The sequence below is a fragment of the Vombatus ursinus genome, unplaced genomic scaffold, assembly GCF_900497805.2.
Source record: "Vombatus ursinus unplaced genomic scaffold, bare-nosed wombat genome assembly UNPS02009824.1, whole genome shotgun sequence".
In the NCBI taxonomy this organism is placed as follows: domain Eukaryota; kingdom Metazoa; phylum Chordata; class Mammalia; order Diprotodontia; family Vombatidae; genus Vombatus; species Vombatus ursinus.
In genome coordinates, this window is record NW_020949602.1 from 872683 (window position 1) to 894799 (window position 22117).

At 48.1% G+C, this 22117-nt stretch overlaps 1 protein-coding gene across 1 annotated transcript; it reads right to left on the reverse strand.

Moving 5' to 3' along the window:
- Positions 1-1510: 1510 nt before the first annotated feature.
- Positions 1511-19319, reverse strand: CDCP2 (CUB domain containing protein 2). The gene is made up of 6 exons (XM_027852719.1): positions 19238-19319; positions 14800-15147; positions 12912-13247; positions 7621-7974; positions 2616-2794; positions 1511-1837 (listed from the first exon to the last, which is right to left on the reverse strand). Exons 1-6 carry the CDS (start codon positions 19317-19319, stop codon positions 1511-1513), a joined length of 1626 nt encoding a protein of 541 aa, XP_027708520.1.
- Between the last annotated feature and the right edge of the window lie 2798 nt (positions 19320-22117).

Consider the following 22117-nt stretch of genomic DNA (forward strand, 5'->3'; position numbering starts at 1 on the left):
GCCACTGTAGAAGATGGGATTTGAGGCCCGGAGAGAAGTGAGCTGCCTAAAATCACACATAGCAGAGACTGCACTCAAACCTGGGTCTCTGGGTATGTTACTGTGTAAATTGTTCTCCTGGTTCTGCTTGCTTCATTCTGCATCAGTTCATCCAAGTCTTCCTGGGATTCTCCAAGAGCCATTGATGACTCCTTGACTCCTCATTTCTTTCTCTCTTCACTTTTTTTTTGTCCCAATTACCAACTTCTCTGTGGGGACGTTATTCTGTTAAGTGTTTCCATACCATCAGCATTAGCAGGATAAAAGTAGACAGTTACATTTAGCACACACAGGAGAGGTCTTTGTAACACATGTAAGAAAGGACTTGTTTGCCTCCAGTGAGAAGGGGGTGCAATTATCATGGAAGCCACAATATGGAGGGAAGGCAACTTTGACCCTCCCCCCACCCAGCCCTTTGTATTCTCCCCTCATTTCCCCCATACCCCAAAATGGAGTTGCTTTTTTAGGGACTAGATCTTCGATATTCAGCACATCCTTTTCTCTCTCTGAGACTCAGTTTCTTCCTCTATAAAATGGGAAGGTTGACCTTGATTATCATTAAGGTTTGTCTGCTTTCTTTTAGTTCCTGGTGTTCCTAGAGTTCTTTTATTGAACCTCTGGTCTCTCTGTGCCTCCATCGATATTTTCTTTGCATTATATCTCCCTACATATATACCCCTGCCAAAGAGCATGGGACCATTGATTTAGAGCTGAAAGAGATTTCAGAGATCATAAGGTCCAACGTCCTCCTTTTACAGATGAGGAAACTGAGGTCCAAAGAGAGGAAGGAACTTGCCCATGGTTCCAAAGGTTAGAAGAGGCAGAGCTGGGATTCAGATCCAGGGCCCTTGAACCCAAATTGAGCCTGTTTTCAACAGCACTGCACACTACATGCCTAAAGTAGTGTAAGGCCAGGGTTGGTGGCTTTTCTGATCTTGTATTCCCATAACTGTGACTAGAACTGAATTGAATTGGATTCTAAGGTCCCTCTTGGACCTGACATCTTCTGTCCTAAGGTCCCTCCCAGCTCTGACATCCTGTGTTCTAAGATTCCTCCTAGATTTAACCTTCTTTGTTCTAAGGTTCCTTCCAACTTTGATAGTCTATGTTTTAAGCTTTCTTTCAGCTCTAAGGCCCCTCCCAGCTCTGACATTCCCTGTTCTAAGCTCCCTCCCAGCTCTGACATTCCCTGTTTTAAGTTCCCTTCCCAGCCCTGACATCTTCTGTTCTACGGCCCCTCCCAGCCCTGACATTCCCTGTTCTAAGTTCCCTTCCCAGCCCTGACATCTTCTGTTCTATGGCCCCTCCCAGCTCTGACATTGTATTGTGCTACGTCCCAAGGTCCCTGACTGTCCTAATGTGTTACCCTCTCATCGGTCAGGTCTGTCCCTGAGCTCCAGGTGGGCCAAGTAGCCGGGTCCTCAGCTTCTTCATTCTTCCTCCTCCATGCCCTCCCCTCTCCCTCCCATGATCATAGCAACCACAGCCCTACAATGGCAATGACCATGAGGATTCCAGCCAGGACACAGATGGCCAGGAAGACGATGTCACTGGTGTCCTGGGTCACGCCGATCCCCAGCTGCCCTTGTGACTCAGCCTCTGCCTGAGGTGGGGCTTCCAGCAGGTGCTCGGCGCTGCCGTAGGGACCGCGCCAGCCAGAGCCGGACAGCAAGTGCACCGAGGCCTCCTTCTTCCGGGGTTCACAGCGTAGCTCGTACTCATGGATGTCTTCCTGTCCAACCACACCCGAGAAGTCGATGAACAGGATGCTGACGATCACGGCCGTGTTGTTCCTCTTCTGTAAAACCAATCCAGAGCCCCAGAGCTGGATCTAAGGGCTAGACTCTCTTTTATGGGTGGGCCCTACCATCTAGATTATCCGGGGGACAGGGGGTTGCCTATATCACCCCTGCCTCATTTCCAGGCCTGACCCAGATGCTCTCTCCCCAACTACTCCACTAGCCCACCCCAAGCCCAGGGACTGAGCGAGCTATCCCCATCTCCCAGGATAAAGGCCTAGCAAATTTGGACTGCCCGGCTGACCTGGCCCAACGGTACTTTTGGTGACCGAGACAATTGCAGTCAGCCAGTGGGGAGAGATCAGGAGGTGTGTGGAATGAGCTGAGCAGCTCCCTAGAATGACACACTCTTAGAGTCATGGAATTTTGAAATCTCAGAAACCACAGGGTCTTAGATGTATAGAATCACACACCTCTCAAAATCTAATCATGGAATCAGAGTCTCCTCCAGATAAAGACCTGGAGTCATAGAATATCAGACATTAGATCTAGAACAGCAGAACTGGAAGGAACCTTCAAGCACAGAACTGCAGAGCTGGAAGGATCTCCGAATATAGGCTGTGAGGATTTTGGAAGATAAAATCAAAGCATTTTTTAACCATTGCCTTCTGGAACATAAAATTACAGAATCTCAGATTTCAAGAGGACCTCAAAGGTCAGGGAACCCAATCCCTGTTCCTCCTATTCCCTAGAGTTCCATGGGATGGTAGTTGGCCCTAGGCCTAGTCCTTCCCTTTTTTAATGCTCTGGGACCCCCTTCCTCACCAGGCCTCTTACCTGGGATTCGGTGCCGCAAGTATCAAACCGGGCCTGGATTCTGAAGTGGTCACCAATCACCTGGGCTGGGCAGCTCCGGCTTCCCAGGTAGATCTGGCTCCGATCCAGCTGCACCAGTGACTGAACCGAGATCTGGATCTGGAAGTCGGTGCGGGTGCAGCTGACGTTCATGGGGACCACTGAGAACAGAGGAGCGGCCAGGATCAGTGTGGCCCACCAGGGTCCAGAGCACAGGAGAAAGGCATCTGAGCAAAAGGAACCGTGCTCTGGGGCTCAGGGGCCCAGGCTTCCACACCTCTCTCTGACACTAACTGGTATGGTCCTGGGGCCTCAATGATCTCATTTGTACATGAAGGGATTGCACCAGAGGACCCCTGAGGCCCTTTACAGCTCTGAATCAAGGAGTATTTATTAAGCACCTACTATGTGCCAAGCACTTCATAAATATTATCTCATATATTGTCCCCATTTTACAGATGAGGCTCAGGGAGGCTAAAGGATATTCACCTAAGGTTACACAGCTAGTAAATGTTTGAGAGATTTCAGAGACCATTTAGTCTAACCCCCTGCATTTTTCTTCCAGGCCACATTCCCTCCCTACCTCTCTGTGGGTCTCTTGGGGGGGGACTCTCTGCCTCTGCATTCATTTGCTCCCCAGAAAACTGACCTTCACCATAGCAATGGAGAAGGAGGTAGGGTGGGAGGGAGCTCTAATCCTCTCTTTCAGGTGTGTTAACCACAGGAGAGCTTCCCACACAACACCAGTGGAAAGAGAGACACCGTGTTCCCAAGGTCTGGCTCCAGGGTCCTTCCTCAGCTTTTTCTTCTGTTGGACCATTTGATTACGGGGACCTTCTAGGGCCAACCCTCTGTGTTCTTCTGTTGCATGTTCTAACATTCTGGGCTGAGTTCTAACATTCCATATTCTAACTTATTTTCCTGTTCCCAGTCCCTTCTCCCCTCAAATCCACCCTCCACACAGATCAAACTGACATCCCTAGAGTGCATATTTGACCACATCACTCTCTTCTCAAGAAACGTCTATGGCTCCCTATTCCTGTAGGGAAAAAAAAAAAAAAACCACAAGCAGGCTGCTCAGCCTTCTGCCATAGGTTCCCACCTCTCTTTCCTATGATTTCACATCACTCCCCTTCATTCACTCTTTATTCTACTTGCCAGTTAGCAGCTTCCCACACATGACACTGCTTCATTTCCTCTCCTATCTCTAGGCCTTGGTATAAGCTGTGCCCCATGCCTGGAATGCTCTCATTTCTCACCTCTGCAACACAGAATCCCTGGCTTCCTTCCAAGCTTCCTTCACAGCTCGGGTACCACCTCCCACTCTGAGACTTTCCTCATTCCTCTACTTGTTACTTTCTCTCTCTCTCTCTCTCTCTCTCTCTCTTTCCATCTTCCCCTCCCCACCTCGTCTCTGTGTCTTTCTCAATTACTTTGGTTGTAAACTATGTGCCAGGCACTGTCCAAGGTGCTGGGGATACAAAGCCAGATGAAGCAGTCCTTTCCCTTGTGAAGCTTACATTCTATCAGCAAGGAAAGTGGATCTGGGTTCAATCCCACTTCCAAGGTCCACTCCCCAGGGGCCCTTCCCGTCCCTGGCCCTCAATTTCCTCATCTTTAAAGTGAGAGTTTTGGGCTAAAGGCCTGTGAGATGCCTCTTGTCTCTAGATCTGGAATCCTCTTGAGCCCTCTGCCCTAACATTCTTTTTTCTAAGGTCCCTTTTAGCTCTGACATCCTAAGGTCTCTTGCAGGTCTAATAGTCTGCAGCAGAGGATTTAACATTGTGTTCAAACCCCAAGTTCCCTTCCAGTTCTAACATTGTGTGAGTTGATGTTTCAGGCTCCCAATGTGGAGTCATTGCAGCAGGCTCCCCCGAGGCCGTTTTCTAGTGAGGAGGGAAGATAGGAGTGTAAATCAGGGCCGCTGCCCAGTTCGAAGCTGCCATGATGATGGGGAGGACACAGTTGAGGCTGTAAATCTCACAGGCCTCCAGGCAACAGAGGCTGACATATTTTTAAGCTTTGCCTGACAGAAAGAGTCTGTTGCTGGCAGCAGAAGTCTAGTCCTTTCCTCTCTCCACTGCCTTCCTGGCCCCAAACAGCCAAAGCACATGTCCTCCCCCACCAATCCACACACTCTCTTTTGTTGTAAGACCTGAAAGGGAAGAGGGTATAGAAAGAAAATGTATCTGTAGGGCCAGGAAGGGGATTGTGGAGGAAACTCCAAAGTCTGTATGATTTGAGCAATAATAAAACTCTGAATCCCCAAATAGCTCCCTACTTTTCCTAAAGTTACGTAGAATGGATGCTCCTTGAGGACAGGAACTCTGTTTTGTCTTTGTATTCCTCAGCACCTAGCATAGCTTGTGACATTGAGTAGGTGGGCTTCACAATCCCACTTACCACAGCAGCTCTTCCAAACCCTTGTGTCCCTCCCCAAACCTTCCATGGCTCCCTCTTCCCCCATCTTCTCAGCTGAGAACCACATTTCATGTTTTACTGAAAAAATTGAGACCGTGTGACATGAGCTCTTTCTTCTCCCACCTCTTCATGTCCCATCATTCAGGTGCCTTCTGCTGCTTCATCCAGGTCTTGCCCTGTTCTATGTTCCTTGGTGATGTCTTCAGTTCCCATGGATTCAACTATCATCATTATACATATGATTCTCCATTCGATTTATCCAACCCTAACTACTCTTTCAACCTAGAGACTCAGATCTCCAGGTGACTCAGACATCTCAAACTGACATCTTAAACTCAACGTGTTCAAAACTGACCTCCTTCTTTCTGCCCCCTCCCAATCCTTCTCCTCTTTTTAACATCCTTATGATGTGAAGGGTACCACCATCTTCCCATTCACCAAGGCTCACAACCTAAATGTCATCTTCTACTCCTTTCTCTCCTCCCCCATCTACAATCTGTTGACAAATCCTGTCAGTTTTACCCTGGTAAAATTCTCACCCTTTGCTAAACTGGTCCTCAGCCCCTCTGTAGCCGGCCAGGATTCAAAGCCTATTCAGCTTGGTCAGGCCCAGCGAAGCTTTGGTCCCTCTGGTGTGGCTTGGGAGATCCCAAGGTTACCTCCATACCACAACGGGGTACCAGAATAGCATGTTAGTTGAAAGCTAAATCTAATAAGATGAAACTAAATAGGGATGAATTTAAAATCCTATATCTGGTTTCAAAAGATTGATTTCATGAGTATAAGATGGGGAGGCAAGGCTAGCAAAAGTTTATATGAAAAAGATCTGAGGGGATTAGTGGACTACAAGCCAAGCCAGTAGTGTGACAGGGCAATCAAAATCACATACAGTCTTACATCTTAGCCTTTATTAAGAATAGCATCATCTTCAGAGCAAGGGCAATAACTCTTTCTTGTACACCCTGTGCTGCCCAAAGCGCATTCAGAGCAGCATGGCGCTCCACTCTGGATGCCACATTTTAGGAGGGATATTGCTAAGATGTGAGCATATTCCCATTCATTCTCTTGGCCGTGGCTGTTTCAGAGAGCATGAGGATCTCAGGCACCAAGGAGGAGCAGTGTGACATAGTGGCAAGAGGGCTGACCATGGCCTCACAAAAAAGAGGTTCAACGGAAATACAGGTTTCCCATGGGTTTCCCACCCATTTAAGACTTCATAAGATAGTTACCTATCTGAATTGGAAGAAGAGAATGGGGAAGAGGGGACGGGAAATGGGTTGAGGCTGGAATGCCCTATGCCAATGAAATACATATCCAGACTAAAAAATACCCAAACACCAAAAAACATGAAAAAAAAAATCTCAGAATCAATCCAATGGAGACTACAGAGCATAGACTAAGATATCGAATAGTACCTTGGTTTTGATAACGTCATCAATGTCTGTAGATAAAAAAGTTGTGTGAAATTTATAATTGTGCCCATATGTCGGGGTTCTGCTCGTCTGTTCAACCTCTTTTAGGAGATAAAATTGTTGATTTTAGTTCCATGATGATTCTCAAGTTCACCCCCTTCTCTCCTCTTACATCACCACCATCTTAGGTCAGACCCTCATCACCTCCTGCCTAGACAATTTTAACAGCCTCCTCATTGGTCTCCTGGCCTCAAGTTCCTCCCCATCCTAATCCATTCTACTCTCAGTCACCTGTAAAATCACCCAAGTGATTTTGGATTTTGAAACCCTTCCCAAACCAGTTCCAATCGACCTTTCCAGTCTTATGAGGCATTACTCCTTTCAAGCACTCTGCAATCTCGCCATAGTAGCCTGTTCTTCACACAAATACACCATCTCCCATCTCCATGTCTTTGCCCAGGCTGTACCTCATGCCTAGTGTTGTCTCCCTCCTCCCCTCAGCCTCTCAGAATTCTCTTTCAAAGCCATCTTCAACATGAAGCCTCTTCTGATCCCTTCCACTTTTAGGACCCTCCCCCACAAAATCATCTTGTACTCATATACTTGTGTGTAAATGTTGTCTCCCCTGAGAGAATATACCCTCCTTGAGGGCAGGGCTTATCTTTGCTTTCTCTTTGTAACCCTGCAGTGCTTGGAGCATAGTAAGTCCTTAATAAATGCTTGTTGAGGGGCAGGTAGGTGGCTCAGTGAATAGAGCACCGACCCTGGATTCAGGAGGACCTGAGTTCAAATCTGGTCTCAGACACGTAACACTCACTAGCTGTGTGACCGTGGGTGAGTCACTTAACCCCATTGCCTAGCTAAAAAAAAAAAAAATGCTTGTTTATTGATTGATTGAGGGACAGCAAATCAGAACATTCTCTATTCTTTAAAATATTCTATTTTCTTTAAATATTCTATTTAAAATACTCTATTTTAAAGAAATTTTACCAAGGTGTCCCCCGCCAGAGAAGATCTTCAGAAAGCACTGTCACATTGAGTAGGGGTAGGAGCTACTAGGGGGAGCCATCAGCCAGAGGAAGGATGGTTAAGTCCGAGATTTAGCCCCTTCCCCTCTAACCCTGCCCAGTAGTTCGGGACGGGTCCATACTAACCTCCAATATAGGCCACAGAGAAGCCACGTTTGGCCGTGTTGCGGTCTGTGTGCAGGACAAGCAGAAGCTGGTTGTGGCTGGACACGATGGGCGCTGGCATCTCCCGCCCGCACCACGTCCCCAGCAGGGAGGCGGCCTCACTGGCTCCATCAAAGGCAGCCAGGTGGTCAAAGTCACAGCTGCTGGTTAGTACGTTTCTCCCTTCCAGGTCCAGATCCAGGAAAAATACCTTGATCCGGTAGCCCGAAGGCATCTGAATAGTCCAATGGCACCGGATGTTGTTGGGGTAGGAGTTGGGATACTGAGGACTGGAGAAGTTGCCTTTTATGGCCATGTAAACCTCCTGGCACTCCCCTGGGTGGGAAGGAAGAATGACAGTAATGTCACCACAGGAAGGACATGAGAAGGAACCAGGGCAGTTGCTGGGGTATGCGGTTTGTCTCCCAAATCTTCTGCTTAGGAGGTTTGCAACAGGCATTAATGTGGCATTAAAAACACTGTTCGTGGGTGACGGTGCTATACCCAATGAAAAGGGATTAGTGAGACTGATCATAAGAAGCAGGCTTAATGTCAACCGCAGTTCTGTGTTCCTGATGCCACGTTAGTGGGTGGGTGTTATATGGAACACGAGAAAATTCTCATTCTCTCTCTCTCTCTCTCTCTCTCTCTTCCCCTTCCTCTTCCTGTCTCTCTTGTCTCTCTCTCTCTCCCCTGCTCTCCCTCCTTCCCTTCCTCCTTCTGTCTCTGTCTTTATCTCTGTCTGTCTGTCTGTCTGTCTCCTCCCTCTTTCTCTGTCTTTCCTCTCTGTCTCTGTCTCAGAGCAGCTGAAAATGTTGTGACTTGTTTTAACGAAAATTTCATCTTTCAGAAGGCTGGAAAAACCAATGGAGGCCCTGCTAGTCTGGACCTAATTCTGACCAGCCAAGAAGCTGCTAAAGCAGATGTGATGGGGACTTTGGAGACAAGGGAACCTTCTGTCACAGAATTTATGACTGACAAGGTGAGGAAGGCTGGGCACAGTCTGACTGGGAGAAAGCCGTTTTCACATGGTTTGGAGAAAGAATAGTTAGAACTAAATGACATAATATTTTGCAAGAGAAGTTGATCCCAGAGGGATGAGAAGTACTCAACCAGGAAATTTTAGAAGCATGGTGGAAATGATTCTGATCAGGAAGAAAAGGGGCAATCTGCTAATAAGCCCAATACGGACGTACAAGGAGAATAGGGATTAGCTCAGATTATTTTTTTAAGCCAGGGTGTCCCTATCATAGCCAGGCTGGAAGTTCAGTGGCCACTTACAGGCCTGACCCCCCCCCCCCCCCCCCCCCCCCCACGCTTTGACGGACTCTGTTTTCAATTGGAGCCACATAACCTCTCTTGAGGTAGCCTCGTGCCTCCTCCACCCTGAGGCTTCCCATAATGGGGCCAGACAGTATAGACACCCCACTAGTTTTAGCTCTACTATAACTCAGAAATCCCCAATGTAAACAATCTTCCAGCCTCAGTTTCCCCTAGCCAATCAGTCAACTAGTATTTATTTAGCACCTACTATGTGCCAAGGGGCAGTTAGGTGGCACAGTGGATAAAACACTGAGCTTGGACTCAGGAAGACTCATCTTCCTGAGTTCAAATCTGGCCTCAGACCCTTACTAGCTGTGTGACCCTGGGCAAGTCACTTTGCCCTGTCTGCCTTAGTTTCCTCATCTGTAAAAGGGGCTGGAGAAGGAAATGGCAAACTACCCCAGTTTCTCTACCAAGTGGGGTCAGGAAGAGTTGGACATGATTGAAATGATTCAAAACAGTAACATGGGCCAAGGTGCTGTGCTAATAACTTGGAAAACAAAAAGGCAAAAACCAAACAGTCCTGGGCTGGAGAAGTTCACGGTCTAAAGGGGGAGGGAATGTACAAACAACTGCCTACAGAGCAGATAAAGATAGGGGCTGCAGGCGGGAGCTCCCACATATGACCCTGCTCAGATTTCAAAAAGTGCCTGTAGAGGATGGCAAGAAAGAGGGATGATGGGGGAACAGCCAGAGTGCCCCCGGCATCCTCATAATGTCAGGAGAAACTGAGGAAGGCCTCCAGCCTGCATGTCATCCCCTACGGCAGATTTATCAGATAGACAAGAGGAACGCATGAAGGGTGGGACTGGAAGGGATGCAACCTGCACCATTGGAGGGCACACACCAAGCAGTGTCCTCCCCAATCCATCAGAATCGCTGAGTGTAAAAGGGGAAAGCAAGGACATCTAGCTGAGGATGACTATGGAAGCATTGCGCCACTGTGCAAGCAGAGGGTCATGGGATGCAGCTGCCAATGAATGCTTAGGACAACAGAGTCATCTGCTAGGCAGTCAGTCACTAAGCATTTATTAAATGCCTACTATGTGCCAGACTCTATGCTGAGCTCTGGGGATACAAGGAAAGATTTTTTTTTAAAAGTCCCCACCCTCAAGAAGTCTAATGGGAGAGACAGCATGCAAACAACTATAAACAAACGAGATACAAATACAGGGTAAATTGGTAATGACCTCAGAGGGAAGGCATTAGCCTTAAGACAGACCTAAGAAGACTCGCAGAAAGTCAGACTTGAGCTGACTTGAAGGAATCCAGGGAAGCCAGGAGGCGGAGATGAGGAGAGAGAGCATTCCAGCCATGCAGTACAGCCAGGGCAAATACCTGGAGTCCGGAGATGGTGTGCCATGTGAGAGGAGCAGAAAGGAAGCCAATGTCACTGGACAGCAGAGTACATGGGATGAGGGAGTTGGGTGTAAAAAGACCAGAAATTTAAAGGGGCCAGGAAAAGACAAGGATGAAGGAAGGGATAGGGCTGTTGGTTGGGGTGGATGGAATGATGGGAATGGATGAGATGAGAAGGCCAAGTGAGTCCATTCCCATTTGACTCTGTCCTTTCTTCCAAGAGACAATGTGGTCTAGAGATAGAAAGCTGGCCTCAAAGTTAGAAGGATATGGGTTCAAGACTCACCTCTGACATATATTGACTGAGTGACCTTGGCCAAGTCCTTTAACCTTTTAGTGCTCTAGACAATGGTCTAAGACTCTAAGTTGCAGAGAATGTGCAACTTGCATTGGTGAAGGGAGTTTCCTCTTCTGAGAGTTCCTTGTAACAATTACATAACGGTCCAATCCCTTACCTCTTTGTCTTCCAACAAGAATGAACTTTGGAAGAAGACTGATAGAATAAAAATGATTGCAGACCCAAGCAGAAACTTAAGAAGAGTGAGGAGACAGTGGGCAGGCACCTAGTTCCTCTCAATGAGTTCGGGGTACCGGCCTGAATGAACTGTGTGAGAGGTTCCTGAAAGAAATGGCAAACATGATGGCTGAGACACAGTTAATGGCATTTGGAAGATTTGGGAGAATAGGAGAATGTGTTGCAGCACCAGAGAAAGGGAATTGTCCTGATTTTCCAAAAAAGAGAATGGGGGTGTTGCAGCTAGGTGGTACAGTAGATAGAGCACCAGCCATGGAGTCAGGAGGACCCGAGTTCAAATCCAGCCTCAGACACTTCCTAACTGTGTGACTCTGGGCAAGTCACTTAACCCTAACTGACTCCAAAAAAGTGGGGGGAATAGGGGAGAGGGTGCAAAAATGTAGGCTGGTGAGCCTGATTTCAATTCTTATAAAAGTCTAGAAGTCATTGTTAAGGAGACAGTCTGTGCGTGTTCACAAAGAAAGGAATGATCACAAGGAATGAGCAAAACTTTATCAAAGGCAGGTCACATCAGAACAACCTTGCTGTCTTTTCTAACAGGTCACTAGATGGGTAGGTCAGGGAATGTTGCGGGCATGGGGCTGGAAAAAGAATTCGCTCAAGGGAAGAGCTATTCAATTGGTCATATCTTTTGTCTCAAAGATCCCTCTGCCAGAATTATACCCCAACGATATTATCAGCAGCAAGGAAAGACTTGTCCACATATCAATTTCATAGTTGCATTATCCATCATAACAAAAAGCTGGAAATAAAACCTGTGTCCAACATTTAAGGAATATGTAAACAAACTGGTTATAATGGAACACTATTGTCATAGAATAAATGACAAATACAAACAATTCAGGACAGTCTACTCTGGTTGAAAAATCATTGATGGATTGATTCCAATTTGGAAGATGTCTCTAGTGAACTGCCCCAGGGATCTGTAATCAGACCAATTCTATTCAACCTTTCTATCTATGACTTGCATGAAGGCATAGAATGTATGTTTATTAAATTTGCAGATGACCTGAGGCTGGGAAGGAGCTATCATGATGGACAACTGGATCAGGATCCAAAGAGATCTCAGAAAGCTAAAAAAGTAGGCCAAATTTTTTTTTTTTTTTTTTTGCGAGGCAATTGGGGTTAAGTGACTTGCCCATGGTCACACAGCTGGTGTCTGGTCTGAGACTAGATTTGAACTTGGGTCCTCCTGATTCCAGGGCTGGTGCTATATTACGGTGGGCCAGATCAAACAAGATGAAGTTTAATAATAAACATAAAGTTCTGCATTTGGATTGAAAAAATTAACTGCACAAGTACCAGATGGAGAGATGTGGCTAGACGATGTAGATGATCTGGAGGTCTTGGTAGACTACCAGTTTGATATGAGTCAAGTGTGACATGGCAGATAAAAAGCATACAAACCTCATATTTTAGCAGAAAGAGATAGGTCCATTGTACTCTGCCCTGGTCAGACCATATAGGGAGTATTGTGCTCTGGGTGCCACATTTTAGGAAGGTCATACACACATTGGAGTGCACCCAGAAGACAGAAGGAGACTCGGGAATGTGCTCAATGAAGACTGGGTGAAGAACAAGGGATGTCTATCTTGGAAAACAGAAGACTTAGGGTAGAAGAATGTTTTCAAGTCTCTGAATGGAAAACCCAAGAAGCTGGGCTTGGTCTAGGCCCAGAGGGAAGAAGTAGGAACCATGTAGGTTTGATGTGAGGAAAAAATGCCTAGCAATTAGAGCCGTGTATGAGTAGACCAGAAGAAGGATGAGTTCCCCCTTCCTGGCGATCTTTAAGATGGCCAGTTGTCAGGCGTGGGGGATTCCTGCTCACCTATTGTTCAGACTAAATGACCTCTTTCAACCAGGAAATTCTGGGATTGGGAGCCCATCTGGGAGAGCTGGTAGCTCTTAGGGGCTAGAGAATGCATGGGGATAGTTCTGTGTGTGTGTGAGATCTCCCCGGAGCCCCATAACACCCCCAGGGAGCAGGTGGGTGGGCCAAGGATCACCGACGCCCGTCCTGCCTTCTCCTCTCCCCCCACATCCTCACACCTCCTACCTGAGAAGTAGTAGGCCTTGAAGCCTCGGCCGGCGATGTTGAAGTCAGACTTGAACACCACCTGAATCTCTCGGCCCCGGGACACCAGGTCGGGCGGCTTAGTGCTGCCACAGTAGTGGCTGCCCCGACCGGGGCCTGCCCCCTCGATAATGGCCACATAATCATAGTTACAGGCTCGGTTGCTCTCCACCTGGAAGTCGGCAAACACCAGCTTGATGGTGGAAGATCCAGATGCTCGGATGACCCAGTGGCATTCTGCGTTGTTGGGGTAGCTGCTGGGGTACTCTGGGCTGGTGATCACTCCAGAGAGGCCAGTGAGGACCCCGCCACAGGTGTCTGCAAGAGAACCAAGCCAGCTGTCACCCAGTCCGCAGAGGGGCACGCACGTCCCCTGTGCTCACTTGCTTCCTAGGGGCTGGCTCAGAGCATCACAAATGGGCCTTTGTCAGCCAGGCACAACGCTGCCCTTACCCCCACCATGCAGACAGGCGACAAAGACCCTTGCTAAAATCACTCCCCACCACCATTTCAAAAATGGAGCCCCCTGGCAAGTACAGCAGGAGAGGGGAAGCAAACATCCGGCCAGCAGGGAAGGATTCCATGCAGAGAAGGGCAAGCTGCTGGGGCAGGTTCTCAGCAGCTAATAGCCACCCCCCACCCCCACCCTGGACACACACTCCGTAAGTCATTAGCTTGTAAAATTTAGAGGATTATCAGTCTCAAGATGGAAAGATCACATAGATTATCTACTTGAAGCTTCTCCATTTTATAGAAGAGGAAACTGAGGCCCTGAACAGTTAGACTACTTGCCCGAGGTCACCAGGTAACAAGCGGTGAAGTACCACTTGGTCATATCCACTCTGTCCATCCCCCTCTTCTCCCCTCGTTTGTGTGCCAGGCTTGGAGAGGGCTCAGTCCCAGCCAAACGGGAGGCAATATACCCAATATCGCAGATAGGTGCCTAAAGCCTGCCTTCTGGAGATGTGTCAGAAGACACACCCATCATCTCATTCAGTCTGCACCTGGAAAAGGCCGGGCTTGTTGTCTGAGGTCCAGAGAGGATTAATCACTCGGACCAAATCAGGCAGCTATGATCCCCATTTCACAGAGAGGGAAACTGAGGACAAGAGATAAGAAGAGACCTGGCTAATGTCACATGGGTAGAAAAGTGGGATTCAAACCCAGGTTCACAGGTTCATTGACCTAGACCTGGAAGAAGTCTCAGAGGTCATCTGGTCGAACCCACTTTGTTTTACAGATGAGAAAAGTGGATCCCAGTGAAGTTAACTCAGTTGCCCAGAGTTGTGCAGGTAGTAATTATCAGAGCTGGGAAGTGACTCCTGGTCTAAGGTCCTGCCTCTCCCACCCTGAGGGGTCCCTTAGCTTCCCTCTCTCACCTGAACTCCTTCCAGTTATCCCCTGACCTTTCTGGTCACCCCCAACCTTTCTGGTCACCCCCAACCTTTCTGGTCACCCTCTGATCTTTCCAGTCACCCCCTGACCTTTCTGGTCACCCCCTACCTTTCTGGTCACCCCTGACCTTCTCAGTCACCCTCTGACCTTTCTGGTCACCCTCTGACCTTCCCAGTCACCCTCTGACCTTTCTGGTCACCCCCGACCTTTCTTGTCACCCCCTGACCTCCCCAGTCACCCTCTGACCTTCCTAGTCACCCCCAACCTTTCTGGTTACCCCCTGACCTTCCTGGTTACCCTTTCTGGCCACCCTCTGACCTTCCCAGTCACCCTCTGACCTTCCCAGTTACCCTCTGATCTTTCTGGTCACCCCCTGACCTTCCTGGTCACCCCCAACCTTCCTGGTCACCCCCGACCCTCCCAGTCACCCTCTGACCTTTCTGGTCACCCCTGACCTTTCTTGTCACCCCCTGACCTTTCCAGTAGCCTGCTGAGAAGCCCCAGCTGGCCACGTGCTTGTCCGAGTGGAAGATGACGGACATGATGTGCCAGGAGGAGGTGAAGGGGGGTGGGCGGTTCTGGCCACAGAACTGCCCCAGCAGGTTGCCCTCATCGCCGGAGGCCCCGTTGTAGATTTTCAGATAGTCGTAGCTGCAGGTGTCGTGGTACTCCAGGTCAAAGGCGTGGAAGGTGAGCAGGATGGAGCTGCCCTCGGCCACCACGATGAGCCAGCTGCACTCCGTGTCATAGGGGTAGAGCCCCGGGAAATTGGGGCTGGAGAAGTTGCCTGAAGGCCCAGAGAGCACCCCGCCACACTTGATGCCTGGGATGAGAACAGACCACGAAGAGAGCATTTCTAAAGGGCAGGGGTGAGGTGGGGGAGGGCAGTTCTCACTTTACAAAGTACTCAGGAGCTGTGGAACACCACGGAACCCTAGCTAGGGCCAGAAGGGACCTTCAAAGCCACTTCATTTTACAGAGGAGGAAACTGAGGTCCAGTTAGGTTTAGTGACTGAACTAAGTAGTACGTAGCAGAATTGGGATTTGAATACAGATCCTTTGGATCCCTTTCAGAGAAAGAAAGTGTCTTATCAAATCATCGAGTCTGGAATGGGCTGACTGACTCACTGGAATGATGGAATCTTGGAATTAAAGAATGAAAAAATCTCAGATTCTGGAATCGCAGATTACATGATCTTAGAGTCACAGATTGGAGAATGTAGATTCGCAACCAGAAAATCCTAGAACCTAAAAACCTCTCGTGCTTAGCACAGTTTTTGGATCCCAGTAGGCACTTAATAAATGTGTGTTGATCAACTGTTGACTGACTCACTGACCATATAGGACACAGCTGCAGAGAGAATTAAGCAGGCAGGATAAGAAAGGATAGGAAAGTGTGGAATGTGGACACCCTCCATCTCTTCTTCCTTCAACCCTCACTCCAGTAGAGATTGGTGCTAGCTGAAGGTAAGACCCATCAAAACAATCAATCAACAAGCATTTATTAAACACCTACTATATGCCAGGAACTCTAAGTGCAAGGGATACAAATACAAAAATAAAGCCGTGCCTGCTCTCAAGAAGCTTACCTTTTTTTTTTTAACGGTAAAGATCTTTAGTGATCCAGCTAACAGCAACTGTTGGTGAGCGTATTCTTGTATTTTCAAACACCAGTTGGTTTTGAAGGACAGAAGAAAAGAAAAGGAAAGAAAAGAAAAAAAAGAAAAGAAAAGAAAAAACCCATGCCATCCATGGAATGATGTCTAAAAGACTTGGCAGGCACCCTCTGATCTCCATCCAGAAAGATCATGAAAAGAAAGGGAGTGGGAGGAATGGGGGGCTAAGGAGATGGCCAGGGGCAGGGGAAGCCTTTGGTCTGAATAGCTCTGAAAAGAAAAGGCCAAGAGGGCAAGAGGGTCAGCAAAAGTTGGCAAGGGGGACATTTTCTTTATAAAAGGTTATCCAAAGGAAGCTTAAGATAGACACCCAATATGCCAGGGTCCTTTGGGTTCTCTCCTTCAAGGCCTGCAGTTCCTTACCAGGACCTCACATGCTAAAGGGGAGGAAAGGTGCACATGTGTAGACCTAGACAAAACATCTAAAGGAGGTGCAAAGTAACCTTGCAGGAGGAAAGCTGGGGGTGAGGGTGTGGTACATAGGAGCAGCAAAGCCTCCAGAAGCTGAGTTTGGAAGGAACCAGGCACTCCAAGAGGCAGAGATGGGGAGGGAGAGTGTCCAGGCTTGGGGACAGTTAGTAAAAAGGCTTGGGGCATCTTGGGGGAGTGAGGAGCAGCAGAGTGCCAGGGTCACTGGATCAGAGTGTGTCAAGGGGAATAACATGTAAGACTGGAAAGGGAGGGGCAGCTAGGTGGTGCAGTGGATAGCGCACCGGCCCTGGATTCAGGAGGACCTGAGTTCAAATCCAGCCTCAGACACGTAACACTTACTAGCTGTGTGACCCTGGGCAAGTCACTTAACCCCATTGCCTAGCTAAAAAAAAAAAACCAAAACAAAACAAAACAAAACAAAAAAAAAGCTTGGAAAGGAGGATCATTGACACCTGGAGCTTTATAGCATGACAGTCCTTCTGTTTCTGATTCTTTGATTCAATGACCAGTTATTAAGCCCTTCCCTTGTACCAGGCACTGTACCTCATCTGGGGCTATGAATGCAGAAACTTTGCTCACTTGGTAGCAGGTGTTATATATCTATGGTCTAATGTCTTCCTCCCAGTTCTGATGTTCTCTGTTCTGAGTCTATTTCAAGTTTTGGCATTCTAAGTTCTAAAGTCCATCCCACCCTTAGGACACCCTATGTCCTAAGGGCCCTCCCCATTCTGACATTCTTTGTTTTAAGGCCTCTCTCAGCAATAAAATGCCATGTTCTGAGGTTGCTTCCAGCCCTGACATTCAACGTTCTAAGGTCCCTCCCAGTTCCAAAATACTCTGTTCTGAAATCTTTTCCAGCCCTGATACTCTATATTCTAAGGTCTCTCCCCAATCTGACATTTTGATTTGAGATTCTTGTCAGTACAGGCATTCCATGTTCTAAGATTCACCCAGCTCTAGTATTCCACGTGCTAGGGTCCTTCCCATCTCCAAAATGTTTATGTTTTCTAGCTCTGATAATCTGTTCTAAGGTCCCTCCCAGCTCTAAAGTTCCTTCCTGTTCTGAGGTCTCTTCTAGCCTTAATATTCTATGTTCTAAGGTCTCTCCCAACTCTGACATCCTCTGATTTGAGGTCCTCGCCAGCTCTGACATTCCATGTTCTAAGACTCATCCCAGCTCTCATATTCTATGTTCTGAAGTCCCTTGCAGCCCCTTGGACCCTTGGCCATTGCTGACTCATAGGATTTTTGCTCTTGGCCTCGAAGGGACCTTGGAGATCATCTGGTCTATCTCATTCATTTTACACATTAGGAAACTGAGGCCTGGAGAAGTTGAGACTCACTCCACACCATACAGGTAGCGAACAGAAGAACCATGATTTGAAGCCAGGTCTTCTGACTCCAAAGTCAGCATTCTTTCCACTGCACCAAGACAAAGCAAGACATACATAGAAGAGCTCCAGCCTTTACCTCCTAAGCTTTGGGCGAGCCTGCCCACAGCCCACTTTGTGCAATGTCCTCACCACCCCTCCAGAGGACAAGTGCCTGCCCTGCCCCAGGTGGGCTAGATGGAATAGGGGAGAGCCCCCTGAGAGGCAGGGGCTGGGACCTGTGACTTTGGACCTGATTAAGAGGCTGGTGATCTGGTCTAGTAACCTGGGAGAGAACTTAAGAGTCATCATCTACCCCCCTCCATCCTCAGTGCCCTCCTCTTCCCCCACACTATGTTGCCTTCGGTTTTACCCCTTAAGGGATGCAGACCCTCTTTATCCCTCTGCCTTGCACAGCCACAACTAGGAATTTTAGTTTTGGGGACTAACTCAGGTATGGAGGAGGGATTGTAGTACAGGGGATTTCTTCCCAGATGCCACTTACCCTGGGGTTGTCCAGGGGCTGTTCTATCTTCTGCTGACTGACCGTGGTATGAAGAAGCTTATCCTTATCTCTGGAACATCCTGGTCCTGGCCCTGGAGAACCTCATGCCCTGAAGTGCCCGTCTCCCTGGGTGCTATGCAGCCCCTTTCCCTAGGTGGATGGTGCTGCTTGGCTCCAGTGAGCAGGAGACCAGGGGATTGTCACTTTCCCTTCTGAGCATCTGCAGGCTTCCAGGGACATCGCTGCCCCTTTGCCTGGGCTGCAGAAGCAGCATCTCTAGAGCGAACCGCACCCCTTCCTGCTAGTTAGTCCAGAGCTAACTCTGGTTCATCTGGAGTGTCCCTCCCCTCCCATTAGCAGAGGACCCTGAGAGAGGATGCGCCCTGCCCCCTCCGTGTCAGCAGCTTGAAACAAAGGCTTGGGGCAGCCTCACCCTACCTTTGGCTTCGATCAAAGTATCTTATTTATATTCCTGCCTTTTTTCCTCCAATGACCAAGGAACAAACATAGTACATGCTGAATAAATGTTTGTGATTTTTCTGAACATCAGAAGTCAATAACAAACAACGATGACCATAGCATCTTCTATATTAGGGGATATAATTACAATACCCTAGAGAGAGCCTTGACCCAGAAGCTAGTTGTAGGGTTCTCTATCCTTTTCAAAGCACTTTCATTTCCATTATCTTAACACCCCCAAGTGGGAGGCTGGGAGAGTTGGAGGAGTTCCATTTTAGAGTTGAAACTTGAAGACCAGAGAAAGTAATGTTCTGTCCAGGGCTATTTGCACTATAGCAGACCACCTTGAAACTCACAATGGCCATGGGGGAGCCACCCCACCCCAGAGCTGGACAATCTGGGTCCCCTAGGCTCTGCCCGAGTCCCTAGCTGACCCAATGCCCTCCTCCCCCACCCAGGGTAACAGTCTACCTTTCTTTCCATAGGCTGGCAGTCCCCCAGCCCTCAGGGCCACCACCAGGAGCAGCCAGGAGAGACTCAGGGTCTGTTCCATCTTGTTGTCCCCTTTGGGTCTGCAGAGCCAGAGATGGGCCTCGGGATGGAGGGGTCCAGAGCTCTGGACCAGTAAAGAAAAAAGAAAGAAAGAAAGGCCCCAAGCAGCCTCCGACTTAATAGCAGCATGAATAATTCATAGTTCCTCCCAATTGGTAAACTGATCCACTGGGTGCTTCCTTCACTCAATTTTAATGTCTGTGATCAAATGTCCCTAGATTGACACTCCCAGATCCCCTGTCATTGCACTTATATGTGGAAGAGAGGAGAATCTTCCAGCAGGGAGGAGTGGGCAGGAAGGGACAAGGGTTCAAAGACACCCTTAAGAATTGCAGCAGCAGCTTGAGCTCACATTTTCTGTTTATGAATCAATTTTCTCACAACAATTCTTTGTCAAAAAATAGAAGTATTCTTAAACTCATTTTACAGTTGTGGAAACTGAGGCCACAGCTAAACCATGGCTAAGCTGGGACTTGAACTCAGGTCTCTGTATTATAGGATCATAGATTCAGAGCTGGATGTCTTTTGGTTCAATGTCCTCATTTTACAGATAGGGAAACTGAGGACCAGAGAATGCAAGTAATTTGCTCAAGGTTGCGCAGCCAGGAAGGGGCAGAATTGGGATTCACACCCAGGTCCTCTGACCCTGAACTAATACTGATTAGTTTTAAGTTTCTGATTACTCATCCAGGAGCTGATCCTAGCATGGATTTAATCTGGAGGGGGAGGTACCTGGGGAGTTGGCTGACATGTCCCCCATAGTGTGGTTGATGCCATGGCCTGGGTTCCCCCAATCTTAAGGCCCTGCTGTATGCCTAGCCCTGTGGGAGACAAGAGAAGGGGGAGACAGGGTCCCAATACTCAAGAAACACACAGTCTCATCGGGGTGACAAGATGACTCATTTTGGAAATGATGCAAGATGGTCCTTCTGTTCTCCAGGCAAAACTCCAAGACCCTTAGAACTATATAGGGTGTTAGAGCACAGACACTGGGTGCTCGATCAGGAATCCAAAGTGCTAGACCAGAGGTGTCCATTGTGGTCCATGGGCAGTATTGCTGCCCACAACACTCCCAAATGGGGCAGAACCAGATTAAAATGGAATTGGGAAAGATTTAACAAAACAAATAAAAATACAACAAAACAAAGAATGTTAATAGGTGGTTTTCTAAGTCACCATGCCCCTGCAAGAATCCCTATGTACAATTTGGTGGCCCCCATGTCTACTGGAGTTTGGAGACCACTAGCTAGATCAGAGATTGAGTATTAGAGCCTGGAGTATAGACAGTCAGTGCTAGAAGAGACCCTGGCACCCATAGTGTTAGAGCAAAGGGTGCTAGAGGTGGAAAGGGTCTTAGACCATCAGAATTCAGAATGTTAGTACATGGCAGGACCTAAGGCTAAGACCATTCCATCCCACCTGTCAGGCAGCTAGGTGCTATAACTAGATAGAGTGATGGTCCTGGAGTTAGGAAGACCTGAGTTCAAATCCACACTCTAACACTTACTAGTCATATGACTGTGGATCAGTCACTTAACCTCTGCCTCAGTTTCCTCAATTGTAAAATAGCACCTACCTCCCAGGATTGTTGTGAGGATCCAATGAGATGATATTTGTAAAGTGCTTAGCATGGTGCCCTGCATGTAGTAGGTGTTTATTATATGCTTGTCCTCTCTTTTCTCTCCTTCCCCTTCCACTGTCTCTCATTACAACCTACCTCGAACTGATCCAACATCAACCCTCTGCTCCTACCAGAAGAGCCTGTTTCCTCTTTTGTAAAATGAGAGGTTAACTAAGCAGGCTCTGAGGTTGCACGCCCTCTAGATCTGGGATTCCCATTATAATCCCTATGACCTTGGGCTAGTCATTTCCTCAGTTTCCTCCTTTGTACAATGAAAGGATTGGCCTAATGGCTGAGACTCCTCCCAGGTCTAGAGCTCAAATCCCAGGATCCAGGACAACCCCAAACTGTTCCCTATGACCTTGAATTTGGGATCACAAGATCCTAGAGCAGGAAGAGGACAACTCATTTTACAGAAGAGGAAACTGAGGCCCAAGGAGGGGAAGTGATTTGCCCAAGGCCACTCAGATAGCAAGTAGCAAAGTCAGGATTTGAATCCAGGTCCTAATCCATGACTCTTTCCAATGCCGTTCCCTTGTGAGCTCTGGCTGGGCCCAGTTTTCCCTCTGCCCACCTGGAGAATGTTTGGACCTCTCTGTCTTTCTCCATGCACTTTGTCCTTGGTGATTGCCCCAAGCACCTCCATGGTGGGCAGGGGTTTGACCGAGGGAAGGGAAGTACCTGCTGATGAGACAACAGTGGGTGTGGCAAAGTACCTTCTGTCCTGTATTGTTATGTCATCGTTGTATTCATAGAATCATACCCTTAGGGTTGAGGGGGGGGGGATTGCAGCTGTGCAACCTCAGCCCCGCCCCCACTCCCTGCCCTACCAAGGTACACAGCCTCAGCAGCCTCGGCAGACCGCCGCCAACCAGCTTGCACTAGAAGACCTCCAGGAAGGGGAAAGTAGTTCTTATGTTTTAGTCTCATCTCCCTAGGGAGATTGCTCGGGCATGCTCGGCCTGATGTCATTCATTGGCTCCTTGAAAAACACAACTTTAGGTGAAACAACGTTGCAGGGAGCAGCTCATTCCATAGCAACAAAGTTATAGATGGAAAATGGGTTCCTAGGCAACGGAAAGTCAGGCTATAAAAGGTTAAAAGCGGTCTCTACAGAAACCAGGGACTATTAATAGGGCTGTGTGTGGCTGCTTGGATATACTAACAGATCTGAATGG